Raw genomic sequence first — 19557 nt, 5'->3', positions numbered from 1 at the left:
GTATGTCTGCCAACTGCTCCTCTGTCCTGCAGTATTCAAGTGCAACTTCTCCTTTCTCAATTGACTCTCGAATGAAATGGTACTTGATGGCAATGTGCTTTGTACGATCATGACTCACTGGATTTTTCCCAATGGCAATGGCAGATTTGTTGTCACAATATAATTTGGTGCCACCTTCTTGCTTTTCGCCAATGTCTTCAAGTATCCTTCTAAGCCATACAGCTTGTGATGCTGCCTTAGCTGCTGCAATGTACTCTGCTTCAGCAGTAGATTGTGCCACCACATTTTGCTTCTTTGATGCCCATGAACATATGCCGGAACCAAGTGAAAAAACATAGGCCGACGTGCTCTTCATATCGTCAAGACATCGTGCCCAATCACTGTCTGTGTAACCAATAAGCCTTGATTTTTCTACTGCTGTAAACAAAATTCCATAATCAAGTGTGCCTTGCAAGTATCTCAACACCCTTTTTGCAGCTCTAAAATGAATCTGACTTGGCTCTTGCATATAACGTGAAAGTAAACTTGCAGCAAACATAATATCTGGTCTAGTTGCCGTAAGATACAAAAAACTACCGACCAAACTTCTGTACTTCTTAGCATCTGCCTTCTTTGCACCATCAAACTTCCTCATTTTCTCATTTGCTATCAAAGGAGTAGCCACTGATTTGCAGCCCAGCAAATTGAACTTTTTGAGAATATTTTCAGCATATTTCTTTTGAGAAATGAAGATCCCATTTTCAGTTTGAGAAACTTCAATTCCCAAAAAATAATGAAGTAATCCCAGATCACTCATCTCATAGGTGCTCATCATATCCTTCTTGAACTGTTGGATCAAGTGTTCATCATTGCCCGTAAAGATCAAATCATCAACATACAATGAAACAATAAGAATAGAAGCTCCCTTCTTTAGGATGTAAAGTGTGGGCTCACTTTGGCTCTTTTGAAAACCACTATGTGAAAAATACTTATCAATTTCAGCATACCAAGTTCGGGGCGCCTGCTTTAGCCCATAAAGAGCCTTTTTCAACTTGTAAACTTTGTCTTCTCCCCCCTCAACAAGAAAACCTTGGGGTTGCTCAACATAAACCTCTTCTTTGAGCACTCCATTCAAGAATGCTGACTTCACATCAAGCTGATAAATCAACCAATTCTTTTGGGCAGCAAGAGCAATCAAAGTTCTAATTGTTTCAAGTCTTGCGACAGGAGCAAAAATTTCAAAAAAATCAATACCTGGCTTTTGAGTAAAACCTCTAGCCACGAGCCTTGCTTTGTGCTTTTGAATGCCTCCATCTTGATTAAACTTTGTCTTGAAAATCCATTTGACTCCAATCACATCTCTGTCTTTTGGAAGATCCACAAGCTCCCAAGTTTGATTTTTCTCGATCATTCTTATCTCATCCTTCATTGCTTTCACCCATACTTCATGCTTCTGGGCTTCTTCAAAGCTCTCTGGTTCTATACCAGAAAAGTTGCAAGTCTCATAAATATCATTCAAGCTTCTGGTTCTTAGTGGAGGACTTTCTGATGAAGAATAATTTGGGGAAACAGGTTCAGCGTTTGAATTGTTTCCGGCAGCTGCTGGTGTTTGAGGAGTGGCTTCTTCTTCTTGATGCTCTCCTAGAATCTCCCTTTGCTCTTGCACTAAAGCATATGGCATTTCCTGCACTTTATTTTCATTCCAATCCCATCTTGCTTTTTCATTAAAAACAACATCTCTACTCACAATTAACTTCTTAGTTTCAACATTATAAAGTCTGTAGCCTTTGGTGCTGGAACTGTATCCAACAAAGATGCATTTTTGGCTTTTATCATCAAATTTAGTTCTCTTTTCAGCAGGAATATGAGCATAACAGATACATCCAAAAATTTTGAGATGTCTTACCGAAGGCTTGAAACCACTCCAAGCTTCAAATGGAGTCTTGTTCTTGACAACTTTAGTTGGACTTCTGTTGAGAATATACACTGCTGTAAATACAGCTTCTGCCCAAAAACGTTTGGGTAGTCCTTTCTCATTCATCATTGAAGTAGCCATCTCAACAATTGTTCAATTTTTTCTCTCTGCGATCCCATTTTGTTGGGGACTATAGCTTGCTGTCAATTGCTTCCAAATTCCTTCATCTTTGCAATAATCTTCAAATTCTTGAGAGGTATACTCACCTCCTCTGTCACTTCGCATAACTTTAATGGTGCTGCCACTTTGCTTCTCCACTAATGCTTTGAATCTTTTGAACACAACAAAAGTTTCTGATTTTTCCTTCAAAAAATAAACCCAAGTCATCCTCGAAAAGTCGTCAATAAAGGTGAGAAAATACCTGTATTGACTTAAAGATGGAGTTTGCATTTTGCCACAGATATCAGTGTGTATAAGTTCCAGTGGTGCTTTTGCTCGCCACGTGCTTTGTCGAGGAAAAGAATTACGGTGTTGCTTGCCCATAATGCACCCTTCACATACATCGGTTGTTTCTTTAATTTCCGGCAGCCCGTTCACCATACTATTCTTCTGGAGTAGCTTCAGCCCCTGGAAGTTTAGATGACAAAATCTCTTGTGCCATAACCAAGAGTCCTGCACAACATCAGCTTTCATGGCAGCAACTTCAGCATATTGAAATTCAATGGGGAAATTTCTATTCCTCTCCATTTTCACCTTTGCAATCACCATCTCAACTGCATTTTTATCATAAATGATGCATGCACCATCTTGAAAAACAAGACGATAGCCATTCTCCACAAGTTGTCCAACACTAAGCAAATTTTGACTTAGTTTTGGAACAAGCAAGACATCATGAATCTGCTTCATCCCCTTCTTAGTTTTGACAGCAATTCTTCCTTTTCCTTTTGCCTCCACAATAGCACCATTACCCATTTTGATATTTGGAGTAGCTGAAGTATCCACATCAAGAAAAATATTTTCATTTCCTGACATGTGGTTGCTGCATCCACTGTCAAGATACCAGATGCTTTCTTTTTCCTCAAGGGCAGATAAACAAGTAGAGAACAAGTTTTCATTTCCATCATCATCATTCTTACTTTCAGAAAAATTTGCTTGGTTTGCTTTCTTGAATCTGCAGTTCTTCTCAACGTGCCCAAATTTGTTGCAATGATGGCACTTTGGCTTTCCATGGTTCCAACAATTTGATGTATCATGATTTGTTTTGTTACAAATCCTGCAGGAAGGCTGATTATCTTCAGAATTCGTACTTTTCCCATTCTTGGATTCATCTCTTTTGCTGGATTCTCCTTTCTTCCACCTTCTTTGCTCCCCCGTTCGCTGGTCATCTCTAGAATTGCCTTTCTTGGAGGACTTTTGAGATTTGAAACTTAGTTTTGATTGGAAAGCACTCTCAACAGATTGATCATTTCGTGTCAACCTTCTCTGCTCGTGAGACTTTAAAGAACCCATCAATTGTTCAATTGATAAGGTGGTGATGTCCTTGCACTCTTCAATAGCAGCAACAATGGGATCATATTTTTCAGGCAAGCTGATCAATATTTTTTCAACAACCCTCTGGTCAGATATCTCCTCACCAAGTGTTCTCATTTGATTCACAACTTCAGCTAGTCTGGAGGCATAATCTTGGATGCATTCAGATTCTTTCATCTTCATATTATAGAACTCCCTGCGCAAAGTCTGTAGCTTGATTGTTATGGCCTTGCTGTCACCTTGAAACTCCTTTTCTAATGTATCCCAGGCTTCTTTTGCTGTTTTAGCTCTTGTAATTCTTGGAAAAATGTCTGAAGTGACTCCGTTCTGAATCTTGGAGAGAGCCTTGGCATCTTTCATGACTTCTGCTTCGAACTTCTCTATTTCTGCTGCTGGAAGCTGACTTAGATCCTCTGGTTCTTGAAGCCCTCTTTCAACGAAGCTCCAAAGACCTTCTGACAACAGTATAGTTCTCATCTTCACCTTCCAGAAATTATAATTTCCACCTCCAAAGATTGGGAGAATAGAGTAGGAAACTGATGGACCTTCTTTGGCTCCTGATGACATCTTCTAGAATTGATTTCAACGCCCAGATATGATCGAACGCTGCTCTGATACCAGTTGTTGGTTTTGTGATGGAATATGAGGTGCTGGAAATATGAGTTGCTTCAGCAGAGCTCTTTGTATTCTGATTCACTTAGCTTGTGTTTACAAAGATAAGCTCAGAGGCTTTTTTAAAAGAGAACAAATATTCTAGAGAATACTTCCTAGAGAACCTAAAAGACATTGCATAGGAACTCTACCAAATTAATTAAGGACAGCTACAGCTGCTGCAATAAATAGAGTTATTCTAGAGAATGAAGGAAGTGCATTAATTCCAACACCCCCAACCTCGACGGTTTTAGATTTACTCCCCAGCACCACCTGGTTGTGCTTCAAAAAAGGTGGTTGATCTCAACCAAGCCGAACACCATTGCTGGAACACTCCTTTATTGCAATCTCTCTTTTTCCCAGATGAAGTGGAGCTAATTCATAGTATACCTCTCAGCATGCGGCATCCACCGGACCAACTAATCTGGCACTATGATCGCGAGGGGAAATTTTCAGTTCGTAATGCATACCGTGTGGCTCAACATTTTCTTGGCAGTTCAACCAAGACCACGGCTTCAGCTTCTAACACTTCTACAGATTCTATACTTTGGTGGACACTATGGAAGGCTAATATTCCAGCAAAAGTGAAGGTCTTTTGGTGGCCTGTGTGCCTCAATATTCTCCCCACTCATGATAATCTTGCTCAAAAAAAGGTCCCTATTAATGGTGGCTGTGTTCACTACGGCCTCATGTTGGAAACAACACTCCATGTGCTTCGCGATTGCCCTTTTTTGCCCGCTGCAGCTAGCTTAGCTCGTCTCTAGGTTGCTTACGTGATTTGGAGATGATGTCATTGGTCAAGGATTGGGTCAGCCACTGTTTTAGATCTTTAACCCCTGCTGATCCTGGTTTCTTTTTCATGATGGGGTGGTCATTATGGGAGCAACGAAATGGTTTACTATGGAACAATAAAAGTTCATGCCCAAGCCTGGTAGGCCGTTTTGCACATAATAAACTACTTGAGTATCTTCAAGTTAATAGGCCTGGTGGGACACCTTATTCCAACCAAGACCAGGTCCAACGATGGACTAAACCACCCATGAGGCATCTCAAAATCAACGTGGACGGTGCATAGAATGCCACCACCAAATCGGGTGGGGTTGGAGTGGTGATTCACGATTCAGCTGGGGCCTTCATTTGCAGGAAGGGCTTGGAAGTTTGATAATATTTTTTCAGCTTTACAAAGTGAGGCCTCAGCACGAGAAGGTGTGGTTTTGGCAGTTGAAAGGGGTTTAACTAATATTTGTTTTGAGAGTGATTCTCTCCAGATCGTTACGGCACTTGGATGCTCATCTTTGGACAGATTCTTTATTGGCCCTATCTTAGAGGACTCTAAGTTTTTGTTGTTACAAATCATTGGAGAAGGCTTTGCCCATGTCGACCGGACTGCAAATGAGGCTGCTCATCGCACTGCTCGCTTTGCTTTACACCTTGGAACACCCATCTCTTAGTTCGAGGAACCTCCAGATTTCCTAGTTGATGTTTATTTGAGGATTGTAACAAGTGGTTTTTACGGGTATGATCCTAGGGGAACGGGGGGTACTCTACCGGTGGTTAGGTTCCTGCTCCTGCTTGCAGTTGAGCGGGTAAGGCTACTCAGTTAGACCGATGACTGAGCCCGTATATGTAAAGAAACTCGCCTAATCCCGGAAGACATTTCCCAGTTTTTGTACTAGTTACGCTTTTCCTATAAATAAAATCATATCGTTATTCTCTCAAAAAAAAAAAAACAAAAAAAAAGATAGTTTGGTTCACCCGATTTGGGCCTAAGCCCAATTCCTTTTTCTTTTGCATTTTCTCAACTTTGTTAGCTCAATTACAACAAAAAGAACTTATAACTTGTTACCTTTTCTTTTTTCTTTTTCTAGCATATCGAACCATCATAAAATTCAAGATGTTATAAAACTTCAAAGTTCAATAACTAATATAGTTACAATTCAAATATCAATAACTCAAAGTTACATCCATTCAACATCCATATCTAGTTATTATCTAATGAGAGAACTACACATGTAAAATTAAATATACAAGTATACAATACTGTTTGATTTAGGCCAGTTTGCAAAAGCTCACAATTGAACCAAAATAAATCATTGCAGTTCAGTTTGTTTTTAAACCATTAAAAAAAATTTTTTTTTTAAATCAAAACCAAACTAAACTGACCATTACTATTCGAATTGTTGAATCTGGTTAGGTTCGGCCAGATTGAAGACCACCACTATACACAAACTTGTGTTCCCTACCTCTGAAGTATCTTGTAAATATCATATTGTTTGTATAAATAAAAATAATAATTGCAATTATACCTATTTGTTAAGTTACTAAATTGGCTATTGTTGGCAATGATCTCACGAGAAGAAATAATTAAGCTTATAAATTAATAGAGTATGTTTGGTTTGAAAAACTTCCTGATCTAATTCAGAAAATGTACCTTTCTTTAAACTTTCAATAAATTTCGTCTTTCTAAAATTAAAAACAAAAATTATTTACTTTGGTTTTTTTAAGGAGTCATGCTAGGGAGACCAACTTTAGATACCAACTTGTGTACCAACTCTCTAATAGAGGTGGAGCCCACCAATACAATGAGTCACACAATCTATTAGAGAGTTGGTACACAAGTTGGTATCTAAAGTTGATCTCCCTAGCAATTTTCCTTTTTTAAGTGTACTAAACTCAGATATATTATACAGATGCTAACATTAAATACTCCAAACCTGTATACTATTGCAATAAAATTTGTATTTATAAGAAACAGAACCATGTCAATACTTAAAACAAAATAAATATTTTATCACATATACTGTAGGACCATGTCAGTACTTAATAGTTACATAATTACTTTATTAGAAAAAGGAGCTAACGTTGAAAATTTTACAAGAAGAAGCAAAAACACATGCTTCTCAGATTCACTGCCATCCTCCTTGCCAAAGTGACCCTAAGCTTTATGCAGACTGCCGCTGGAACGAAGAGGCGGGCCATGGATGGCACGAAGCCGCCGCCTGGTTCGCTCCATGGGGTCCTTCTGCTCCTCAGCACCGACATAGTTAACCAGAGTTACCGCTAAAATTATCACCCCCAAGCACAAAACTGCATAACACTGCCTACCCAACTTGCCCAACAAGCCCTCTGCTATCTCCATATCTCCCAATCAAATTTCTCTCTCTTTCTTCTTTTGGAAATTGATATGAATTTCTTGTATGTGATAATATTTATAAGGAGGAGGCCGAAGGGTCAAAAGGGTACTCGGAGTTTTGATCAGAGGCGGCAAAGAAACAAGGGGAGTAGGAGGCGGCCGCCGCTGAAAGCAGAGGAAAACCAGGGGTTGTTTGTATAAGCGTTTGATGAGGCAGTGGCTGTCGTTTTGCAGCAGACTTTTATTTCGAAACTGAAAGCTTTCTTGTTATTTTTTATGTCTTTTGTGGGGTTTTGGGGCTTTTAAATTAACATGGCAGCAAAATGGTGGGTTTTGGGGCGTGAACACACCGAGAGTTTGATGCTGAGGGTTATCCATTTGTGCTAGCTTCCAAATTTTAGTGATCTTTGGTGCGATGCAGGCATTGGTTGGTGCAATTTAGAGTTGATCACCAAGCCAGAGTTTAAACCGCCCCCACCTTGAGGTTAACTTTGTAGTAATTTGTTAGAATTCACACCAATTAGTGTGTTTATTTATCCCGACAACGGCTTCAAAAAATTTAAGGAGATTTTGGAAAATGCCAAGGGAGAGAGAAAATTTTTAAAAGAAGCCTAAATTGACAAAATTGCCCTTATTTATTTTTAGATTTCCTAAGGAATCTTTTACATTTGCATTTCTTTGATTTGAAAGTTGAGAGGTTTTTTTATCTTTTTTGAAAAAGTTTTGGCTTTTTCTAAAAATGAAAGTTTTTTTGAGATTAAAACCTAAATTTAATTATATAGTTTTATTGGCATGCGATGTTTTAAAACTTTAAGATCAAATTTAATTGTAGAGTTTTTCGTCTCTCTTCTAAATTGTTCCTCAAATTAAGAGTGTTGATAGGAGGATAGAAAAAAAAAAAAAAAAAAAAATCACTGTTATATATGTGTATATGTGTATATACACTGGCGAACCCATTAATATTTTAACGGAGGTGCAATTTTGAAATGCTAAAAATTCTTTATGGATTGAACATCTAAGGTTTTTACTTAGATTGACCTTAGGTCTCTTCGTGCATTCATATCATAAATAAAAAATTATTTTATGTAAAAATATTGACTAAGTATGAAAAATGGTTTTTCGGAATAATTATTTTCTCAAGATAATTTTTGGCGGCTTTTATTCCTTACACATCAAATAAGAAATCTTGATTTTATGGGATTTTAGTATAAAGTATATATTGACTTAATGAGCCGTCATTTTTATCTAAATCGTATTTTGCACTAAAACCGATTTTTCATATTTGATTTGATGGGAATTTGATTTTCTAGTATTTTTATTTGAATTCAAATGGGGAGTACTTCCTTATTTACATTGTAAACTTAAGTAAATGGAGTAATATAAAAATAAATGAAAGTAAAAGGACAAAGACATAATCTTTATACTAGTTGAATAAAGGGGCAATTTGAAGAACCTACAATGATTTTTTAGGCGATGGGAAGTATAGCTGCATGTCATTGCGCCTTAATAGGTCCGCCATATATATTATATGTTTCCATTTTGAACCAAATTAAAGAACAAAAGAAGTAAAGAAAAAAAAACAATATTACACAAGACAAAATGCAAAATCTAAGGCTTGAAGTATCTCCATTCGCTTCAATTAAATCGCCATTGTACAAGCAATTACCATTGTCATCGTCATTGTCCCAATCCTCATCGATCTCTAATGGCAATGCAACAAAATTCCCTCGACGCATGCATGCACATATTAACGTGTTATATACTTTGCCTATTGTCAAACGAGAAGTCTTTGGTCCGCCCCATACTAATTTCATGTTGGGTTCGAGCCAGTTGACTGGTTGTTGTTGTGGTAGGAGCTGCATGAACCGAGTTTGGTTCGTTGACATCAACATCCCTCTCATGCTCTACATTTCCCAATTCGATTTGGTGATGGTGGGAGGATGAAGTACCATCCACATGGAGGTGGTGTGACGGGGAAGGTGACTCCGTGTCCCAACGTTCACCCTCGAAGTTCGATCTTCGTGGTGAGTTGTAGAAGCTGTCCACCTCACTCCGATAATTCCGGAGGAGGTGGATAGGGGACATGTGGTGGGATGGGGTGGCTGGCCTACTAGAAATTGGGGTCACGGACCCTTTGTTATGCTTTATGTGCTTCCTTGCCGTGTGATGCCAGTTGCGCAGGGCAGCGGCTACTCTTTCATTGAATATGGTCGGCTTCATGGTTGAACCCATCTGTCGAAATCACAAATATATAAAGTCATCACAATTTATTTCAGATTTGACTATTAGTAGTGGCAAAGATACAAGTACTTAAGTTATATCATCAACTTAATTAAGTCTCGTTGAAATGATATCATATAAGTTAATGATTATTCGGTCTAATGACATTTAATCTTCATTTTAATTAAATCGTTACCTGTGTGACAAGGGCATAGAGGGGGAGAGTGACATAACTGCACAGAATCTGTATAAGGATCCTGAAATGTCCACCATTCGGTGAGTGTTAGAACTTACAACACTTACACAATTAGGAAAGTATGAATTAAAGGGCATTAAGAAAGTGAGACTCACCCCATTGAAACTCTGATGATTATGTCCTCAATGTGCTCATGGAAGCAAGATTTCAAACTAAATTCATACTGAAAACACAAAAAAGTAGCAGTGTTTTAATTTCTTATACACTTATCTAATCTCAAATTAATTAACCGATTAAGGGCTAAAAACATGTAGCTTACCCAACTCCATGCAAAGAAAGCAAGCTGGAAGGCATTCTGCAAGTGATAAAAATTGAAAGATCATGCAAAAAAAATGGTCAATATATATATGAGACTTGACTAATTGTAAACCCTAAAAATTAATTAAGTTCATATGAATTAATTTAGGAACGCACCTGAAAGAGAACAAAGTTGATGAGATAGAGAATGAGGCGAGGCCGGTTGAACCAGAAGAGGTCATCACCAGGTTGAACCACCGGAACCCCCTTCACCACCTCTCCTCTTTCTTGGATTCTAAGACCCATTTTGGTTATGATCACCTGTAGCTTGGTCCCCACCAAGAGAATGATCTGCAAATGGAAGTGCATTGTCCACCGTTAGATCCATCTTATGGTTGCACTGTATAAATACATACACTATAGCATTGGAAGGAAGAGATTTTGCTTACAATCAATGGGATAAAGGGTAGCCAAAGATAAGAATACCATCCTGTCCAAAAGAAATTCAAGAAAAAATAATCAAATAATTAATTTAATAAAAAGTTTAATTTCAAGTATGAAGAAAAAAAATTATTATTTATACTCACCGTGAGTATTGAAGAGTAGAAATATCACAGCAAAGAACCAAATTGGAGGGCTGCAATTTGAGACAAAAAAATATATATAAATTAATTCAAAATTTATAAGGAAAGAAAAGAAGAAGAAAACACCAAATCACATCACTCACCTGATTCCCACAACCACCTTGAAATCCTCTTCAAGGGATCTGTTTATGTATTTTTGGAAATTGAATTTCTGATGGCTTTGGGGTGCTAAATGTGCCTGAAATATTGTTACAATAATTATTTTACAAAATAATGTATTACTCAGAAAATAAAAATAAATAAATAAATCTTTTTGATTAAAAATACTTACCATGATAAACCCATGCCGCAGGGTTAAGTAATCAACTTTAGGAACCGACCTAACAAATTGTCTGAAAAAACAAACCTGCAATAATACATAAAAATAATATAAAATAAATGGATAAAGGCAAAAGAAATTATGAAATAAAATAAAATAAATACCCAAAGTCAACACTTCAATAAATTAAGGACAAACCCAACAATAATTATTTTAAAAAAAAAGGAGATAAACTTCAAAAATAAATAAACAAAAGTCTTCGACTTCCACCATGATTGGTTATTTTGTGACACATGAAGATCTCTGGTAGACTATGAAGTTGATTGTTTTATGCATGGAAAAATACAAAATCAAATTAGGTGTCCTGTAGAAAAGTCAAACTACTAGAAAAGGAGGAAATTGCCTTGGGCATCACCACCCCCCAGTCATTGGCAAACTTAGACCGCCACTGCCAGTTTGTATTGCCAAGGCTTTCTTATAGAATGATCTATTATATTTTGACATGTCTTTCATATGATTAATTATAATTTGAAAACATAACATCTCCATTATTTTATAAAGTGATGATATCGACACTCTCGATTTAGCTTCTAACGCTTTCGTCGTAAAAGCATAAAAACTATAAAACACTTGTGAGAAAAAAGTTTTGCAACAATTTTTTTTCTTAAAAATATTTATATTTTTCATATTAGGGTCATCAGCAGAAAAACGTAATGCCCAAGGGTCTAAGGTCTTCTACCTCTTGACTGCCACATATATACAAGTCAAAAAAGGGTTTCATGGTGGAGGTTTTGATTTCTTGGAAAGCTGATTTGAGGTCTGTTTTTCTTTTTCCTCCAAATTTCTAGAAGGATCCTCAGCCCTATATTGAATTCAGAAGACAATGCCATCGAACTGAGAACTTGGAGAAAATGTGATGACTCGAGATATATATATCATCTTCTCCGCATTCTTGGCACTCTTTTCCATGGCGCCCCACAAAAGCACCAAAAAGCGCTTTCACACCACTCATATATAAAAGCACTTAATCAAATATAGATGGCTGTGATCGAATCCTGGTGTTTCTGCTTATCTATTGCAAGATATTTTCTGTATAAAAGGAGGGGGGGCTCATTGTTTCCACACTAAAACACAAGACCTATCATTTTCGTAATTGTCACGGATGCTACATATTTTTTTGTTTTCCTCTGCCCCCCTAATAATTTATAACTTTTTTTTTATTTATAAAAATGTTCAACATGCCAAATGTTTAGTTGACATTTATTTTTATTTTTAAAAATGTTACCCTTCAAGCACAAGAAAAGTTTGCCTTATCACAAATATGTACATTCTTTTTCTCTATCTCTTTCATCATGTTTGATATATGAGAAATAAAGAAAGAAAAAAAAAGTATTTCATCTATATGTTTTTCTCTTCGAGTCGGTAAGAATTTTAGAAATTTACACATCGTCTTATTTGTATGTAAAAGATGAATAATACTAAAGACATCAACTTATTACACTAAATCTCGAACACCGACTATGACGATGTTTTATATACTAATCCAAAGGCTATCAGTCTCACCGGCAACTTTTAATTTTCTTTTTTAAACGACATCTAAGTGAGAACGTGGCGCAATTATGCTAGGCTAACAACAATCATTTGATTAGTGACATTTGATTTGATAAAAGTACTAGCTCGAAGCCTCTAAAGTCTAAAAAGTATAATATGATTAAAGTACCGTATCATACAAGCTAAGGGTGATCGCTCATTTTTGTTTTATTCTTTCTAAATAAATCTTCATTTATGTTACAATAAGTTATGCGTGGGTATTTATATATCCATGTCAGTGTGAAAAATGATTATTTTCTTGACTATCTAACTAAGGGAAAAATTATGAATTTTTCAATGGGTGGGTTAGCTAAAGTTATTATCTTAAAATCTAATAATATTTTTTGTACTAATAATTTCTATAATTTTTCTAGAAATAAAAAAATACATTAAATCATATAAATCATGCTAGTTATAAACACAAGAAGAAGAAAAAATTGACTTAGAGCCATATTATTCACAAAAGGGTTAATTTTGTTTAGAAAAATGCTTATCTTTTGGAGATACGTTAATGTAAAAAATATTAAATTTGATGTTTGGGACAAATTCTGACACCAAATACAAATGTGGAAGACATTGACTATGCCTATTATTGTGGTAGGATATGCAATTGTATATTATTTATTTATTTTTAATTTAAAATATTAGGCTATATATATTTAATTATTTTTTTTCCCAAAACCTTCCCTAGGCTATAGCCTAGGGCAATCCTTGCGCTAGCTCCGCCCCTATATCTAAGACTGATTAAATGAGAAGACAAACATAAATTTATGTGCATAAAAATATATTAATTCGAAGTCAAGCACATGCCGATTAAACTGCATATTTTAAGGTTTAAAGCTTTCCTAAGCAAGTAAAAATTTGTTCATAATGTGTTTTACTAAATAATTTGACATGTTATGTCGTTATGTTTTATTCTGAATCACGCTCATAAAATAAAAATGAAAAAGATAAAAGGGGGAGGAGAGAGTTCTTACTATCCACATGAGTAAAGGTGTTTGGGTCCAGTAGCTTAAATGCCTCCTCCCAAAAGATGTGTCCCTTGCAAACCTGAACCTGTCTGGGTCTGCCATACACGCAACACTACAGTCAATTTGCAAGACTCATTGACTCTGTACGTTGTTTAAGAATTAATTTCATTTTCTAACTGTAATTTAAAATCACAATTAGACAACTACATGACTTAAATAATCCAATATTTTTATGTTAATTATTTTTCTTATCAAAATATTTTATTATTTTGCAACACTAAGTCACTAACCATGCGAGAATTGATATTCAGCTGTTCTTGTTTCCTTTTCCCACCGCTTCCAGCTACTCATCTGCACTCACCAAAGAGTCATTATCGTTAATTAATGATTAATTAACGATTTAAAGAGATTAATTAACTTGTAAGTAAGTATTTATGGGAAATTACCTTGGCTCTTCCTAAAGCCATGGTGAGGATGCAATAAAGGATATGGAAAACTGCCAACACGAAGATAAAAATATGCAGTTGATGAATACCATCCGCGGATATAAATGGAACTTTCCCCTGCAAAATTTCCAATTCACATTGCGTGAGCCTCCCTAAATTACAAACAAATTCTTAGAAAAACATAAATATATTTGCATGTGAATATATGAATAATTTTCACTATGCGTTACTGATTGATCGGTACTGAATATCAATTCTCATTACCTAGAACTTTCTTGAAATGTGAATAATTTTTTGTCAATTTTTTTTCGAAAATACCTTTTATTCACTCCAAAAAAATGCATCATGCAAATGACTACTTCATAACTTATTTAGGAAAAATCAATTTTCTTTCGTACGACGAATGCACCATGTATATTGGCTGATATTTTAGTTGGTGGAATTAAAAGAAGAAATGAAAAGTAGAAGAAAAACTTGAATTGTAGATTAAAATAAGTGGTGGACATTTCATTCGTACCTTTGCTGCACAGTTGTCGGTGCCAGCAGCCGCCAAAACGCGGCGTACGCCAACATCAGACTGATTGAACAGTGAGAGTAATCTCCTACTTGGGGTTTCATCGTCATGCTCTGTATCCTTCTCCTTGTTCATTTTGGTTTCTTGCTTCTTGCCACAAGGATGCCAAGTGTTGCCAAGTTTCTCTGATATGCAAATGTTTGATATGGGGCCTTGTCCTACTGTTAGGAGCAAGGATATGAACCCCAAAAGCATGAGCTCTATAACAAACACAAATTAAACATGTGTTAGCTTTAATAATCTCAATTAAGCTTTGGTTAATTAGTGTAATTAAGATATGGCATGAACTCGTACCTGATTTGACCTTTTCTAGAGCTTCATGGAGAGCTCTTTTGTGTTTCTTCTTCAACCACTGCAATAAAAATAAAAAAAATGGTGCAAGAATTAGAAAGAAGAAAATCCAGAAGACGGTCGGGAAAACCCGATTGAACAACTTCATTAGATAACCTTCGACAATATATACAACTAAGACATAATTTACCTTTGCTACGAGTTCGATTAAGTGCTCAATGATGATTGAAATTAAGACCAAAACAAAACAGACTACGGCAACAGCCCATGTCGGCGTTTGCTCTAATGATCTTCCTGAGGTTGCGGCTGCCATGTTTGCTTCTCAATTTAGCCCAGTTGAGAAGAAAACATGAAATAAAGGAACCCAAGTGACCAAATGGATGAGAGAGAGAGAGAGAGAGAGAGAGAGAGAGAGAGAGAATGATATGAAATGTACAGAAAAAGGTACAAAGAGGTTGCAGGTGTTAAAAAGAGTTGAAATGAACTCATGGATAGAAAAATAGAAGCGACCCCAGGGGATCATTTTGACTTCCCTACGCGTTTGGGAGTTAGACAGAGACAGAGAGAGGCTGAAGACGGAATCAGTCCTTGACTTGATTAAAAAGATCAAACACAGTTTTCTTTGACTGAATAATAATGTTACCCCTTGATTTAAAATATTGGCCCTACTATTTATTTATTTAATTTGATCACCACCGTTAATCACTTCCCAAGAGTCAACCCTCCCTTCACATTAAATTTCTTTAAGCATATGAAATCTCAAGCTGCTCATCCCAAATCCAACGGTTCATAATGGACTTCAGGGACAAATAAAAATTTAGTTTCCTGACGAATTACGATAATATTTTATATTTCACAAACAAAAACAAACAAACAAAATGTATGGTTCGAATATGTTATGAAGAAAATTCCAATTACAAACCGATCTTAGGGAGAAAAATTGACTGACTTGAGGGTGAACAAGGGTTAACAAATCATAGAACAAGTGCCAAGTCAATGGTTATATACATTATTTTCAAATTATTGTAATACATTATTGACTTGGTCTGTACATACTAAATAATTTTTGCATACACCCATACGTATGGTATAAAGAAAGAGATTTGGAATACAAGTAGTTAAAGAAACAGTCACTTTCTCACTTTATGTCCTGTATTCAAACACTCCATTTTAAGTAGGGTTTGGAATTCAAGTGGTTCAGAACAGTTACTTCATCATTTAAGGTCTTGTATTCAAACCCCCCACCTCAAATCGAGTTCGGAATTTAAGTGGTTAAGAGTAATTATCTCTCCATCTAATGTCTTATGTTCGTTCGACACCTCAAATATCACATGTATATAAAATTAAAAAAAATTGAATAAAATACTACACAATAGTGGAAAACGGAGCTCAATGGTTTTCTCATTATGCCTGCCATCTTAGATAACCATAATTCTTTCTTTTAATTCCTTTTTTAATCTAGGGCATCGAGAAGCTTAGCCTTTCCCGTATGAAGGAAATTGGAGCATTTTTCTTCATGTGCATGGAGAAATTAAGCTTTGGGTACACCTCTTTGTACGTGCCTTACATCTTTCATTTTTGTAAGTTAATTCTAGTGTGTATTTTGTGCAGATCTTATGTGTGTGACTATTATTGTAGACTGCAAATAAATATTCAAATAATAATGTGGTGGGCGGATTTTCAAATGATATTGTTGTTTTAAACACGTTGACGAAATAAACGTTCGAAATCGAAAAACAAGGACGAGGTGTTGCTGAAATATATGCATTGCCTTCACAGATTCACACACCAAAAGATGAAAAGGTGCCAGATAAAATTTTCCTTTGGCTTAATTATTACAGTTTCTTATTTGTGTTGACAGTTTAAAACGTGAACCAGCTTAACTTTGACGGATAAATTGAATGTATATGTCAAGCCCTTGGAGTTGGACTAAGTTGAGAGGAAGGGTGGGAAACTTATACTGGTGAAGGTAAAAATTGGTAAAGGGTTTGATCCCTTCCAATAAATTTAAAAAAGTCGCTTAGTCAAGAAATTATCTCACGTGTACAAATTTAAAATGTTCAAAGACGATACATCTTTGCTGCGTTTTTAGTGAGGACGTATTTGTTATAGAAGAGTAACTAAACCGGTTGATCTTATTTTATTTTATTTTATTAATACAGAAAAAAATATTCGAATTAGGTCATCTTCTAACAATAAAGAAGAGAAGTACTACTATAATACACGGCAAAGATATTTTAGCTGGAAAACGTTGAAGGCTTGAAGCATACAAAAGACTTGGCAGGATGGGCAATTCTGTTGACACATTATATCCATCACTTTGTAAAATATTTTGGCTGGAATTAATTACATTTTCTGTTCCCTTAGTTTGGCTATTATTTTACATTTTGGTCTTTCTCGTTTCAAACAATTTTAATCTTGTAATTTTGTTTCATTTGGACTTATCGAACTCAATGCGGAAATATGCAACTCCCTAGATGTAAGGGCGTTCTGTCTCGTTTTGTCATCAAACGTTATATATATATATATATATGAAACTTTTTTAGAATAAAAAATATTATTTTATGAAATTAGTACACCCTAATTTGAAATTGATAAAAGTCCCCTTGATCTCATCTTCCTCATAAATTGTGGTTTTCTAATCACTCCATGACCATATGACAGGACCCGATCTAAATTTCGTTTTGTGATTCGAGTCGGACCCTGTGCGTGTCCGACATTTGGCAGAGATCGGACACAAATGACCTATTTACCATTCTAGTTACAAACTTAAAGTCTCGACTTCTACCGAAATTTCGGCAGAGTCTCCCCTGTAATTTGTTTAAACCCAAACTTTCACCTGTCAAAACAAGCATGTATATTTTACAACCAACCGCCAGTATACGTAACAAACAATCCAACAGTTCTGTTCTCAATCTACGGCCGAATATCAGAGCAACTACTAAGAATTTACAAAAGAGTTAATCGTTTTACAAACAAAATCCTACATTACGAAGAGGCGCGGGAGATGGGAGACAGCCCGATGGTGGATTCCTGTGCACGTCTACTGCCTGGGGGCGCAAAACATTTGAAAATGTGAGTGGACAAAAATAAAGGTCTAGAAAACAGTATATGAACATATTAACCCCACCGTAAAAACAGTTATGCAAAAACTAAATTTTTCCTCTTCATTATATTCGTACTGAAATCAATGCATTATATACGTATATGCAAAACATGTTCAAGATCAATAAAACTCGCATAAAAGTACTGTAATCAATTTAAAACTACCACCTAGGTGTACCCCTTTAATTCCGTCAATTCTTGATATCCATGAATTCCCCTGGCAGGTCTCGGTGACACAAAGTCAACTCGAGCCGCAAACTGACAGGATTCAAGAGACCGTAGTCAGCCTGATCCGCATTCTTGGCTCTCAGGGTCTGGGCGTCCCCGAAACTCGTGAGGCAAATGTCAAGTGCACTGACAAAACTGAAGGCAAAGTGGATGTTCGTGGACATCATCATATCTGAAGGCAACATATACTGAAGGCAACCTGTTTCTGTAACTGGGTACATAAGGTGGCTTAAGAAAATATAAAATTTTTGATAGGCCTGATGAAAAACTGAATTTTGGATTAAACATAGAACTCTGCTGCCCTTTTTATCTGATATAAGTCTCAATCTCCACTTTCCATATCTTTTTAGCATTTAAACTAGGCAACGTATAAATAGAGATATTTAACCTCAACAAAACATACTAGGAAAACCACAATCAATAAAACTTATTTAATATCAAATAATGAAATTTATTTGCATAAAATCTTTTATAAAAGAAAAGTCCACTCACTTCTGGTCCGAGCTAACTGGACCTCTTGAAGGTCCCTCCTGTGGGTCTGCCTGGCCCCAGTGCCTGATTAAACCACGAATATTTAATTAATAAAACTGCTCAATAAAAGTATTAAATTAAAACCCTGACCCCCGACTCCTAGAATTGCGTGCACTAACTTTAAAGTCATTCTTATGCCCACTTAAGCATTTCAGATGTTTAGAACTGTCTTAAAAGACCTAAGACTTCACTAAGCGATAAACTGCCATATTGGTCAATACGGAACCTCGTGGGGTCCACGACTTCCAATTGCCAATTTGGGAGTCCCTATAGGTTCCTCACATTTATATACCCATGTCTTGCTAGTCTGGTCTGAATTTGACGCTCGGATTGATCACGATCATGCAATCGCAAAATTTCTAAACCCTAGCCCTAGGGTTCGCGATTTCGGAGTATCCGGGACTCGATTCACAATCCGTTGAATCATACACGATTCTGGAATTATCTAAAATAACATATCTGAAATTGAGTACGATCCAATGACTCAACAGTATTGAACCCGGAAATCGCACAATATGAAAAATCCGTTCGAAGCTCAAACGGTATCCAAATTGAGATCCGCGAATTCCTACGCACTTGTGACAACCTAAGGATCGCATCAAGACACAATGCCACTGCACTACCCTCGCCCACGCGCCGACAGCGACGGGTGTCCAAAGCAATTACGCATAGCCGAAAAAACTCAAAACCACGGCTCCAAACTCCAATCCTAGGTATAACACCATATTTGGAACCACTTTTGTTCTTGGACCTACCCCAAAAACTGACCGAAAGTGGCTGAACACGGAGGCCAAAACTCGGCCGAATTTCAATTTGAAAACTGGGCTATCTACGATCAAAATTGATGCAAACCTAACCAACCATCAGCTAGAGCATGGAAAATAGGTAGAAATCCATACCTTACTCGATAAATTTGGAGAAGAATTGAGGGAGAACGAGCGAGTTGAAATTTTGACAAAACCGGTCGGTTTTTTGCGATTTCCGGCCAGCGCCAGTC

At 36.5% G+C, this 19557-nt stretch overlaps 1 protein-coding gene across 1 annotated transcript; it reads right to left on the bottom strand.

Moving 5' to 3' along the window:
* Positions 1-8604: 8604 nt before the first annotated feature.
* LOC117630962 (MLO-like protein 6) lies at positions 8605-15116 on the bottom strand. The gene is made up of 15 exons (XM_034363845.1): positions 14887-15116; positions 14700-14757; positions 14349-14605; positions 13832-13948; positions 13676-13736; positions 13392-13480; positions 10837-10911; positions 10649-10743; positions 10509-10558; positions 10371-10411; positions 10099-10272; positions 9944-9979; positions 9780-9847; positions 9625-9685; positions 8605-9440 (listed from the first exon to the last, which is right to left on the bottom strand). The coding sequence occupies exons 1-15, from the start codon at positions 15007-15009 to the stop codon at positions 8964-8966; spliced, it is 1782 nt and encodes a 593-aa protein (XP_034219736.1). The 5' UTR covers positions 15010-15116; the 3' UTR covers positions 8605-8963.
* Positions 15117-19557: the final 4441 nt, after the last annotated feature.

The sequence above is a fragment of the Prunus dulcis genome, chromosome 6 (assembly GCF_902201215.1).
Source record: "Prunus dulcis chromosome 6, ALMONDv2, whole genome shotgun sequence".
Lineage (NCBI taxonomy): Eukaryota > Viridiplantae > Streptophyta > Magnoliopsida > Rosales > Rosaceae > Prunus > Prunus dulcis.
This window is presented reverse-complemented; position numbering and strand designations above follow the sequence as displayed.

What these genes read in the sequence shown, in the direction of transcription:
- LOC117630962 (XM_034363845.1), bottom strand. Translation starts at nt 15,009, where the DNA reads ATGGCAGCCGCAACCTCAGGAAGATCATTAGAGCAAACGCCGACATGG. An exon ending in TCAACTTTGTTCTCTTTCAG is followed by an intron (nt 9,980 to 10,098) that starts GTGCGTTCCTAA and finishes TATCACTTGCAG; the next exon opens with AATGCCTTCCAGCTTGCTTT. An exon ending in CTTTCTTTGCATGGAGTTGG is followed by an intron (nt 9,848 to 9,943) that starts GTAAGCTACATG and finishes TTGTGTTTTCAG; the next exon opens with TATGAATTTAGTTTGAAATC.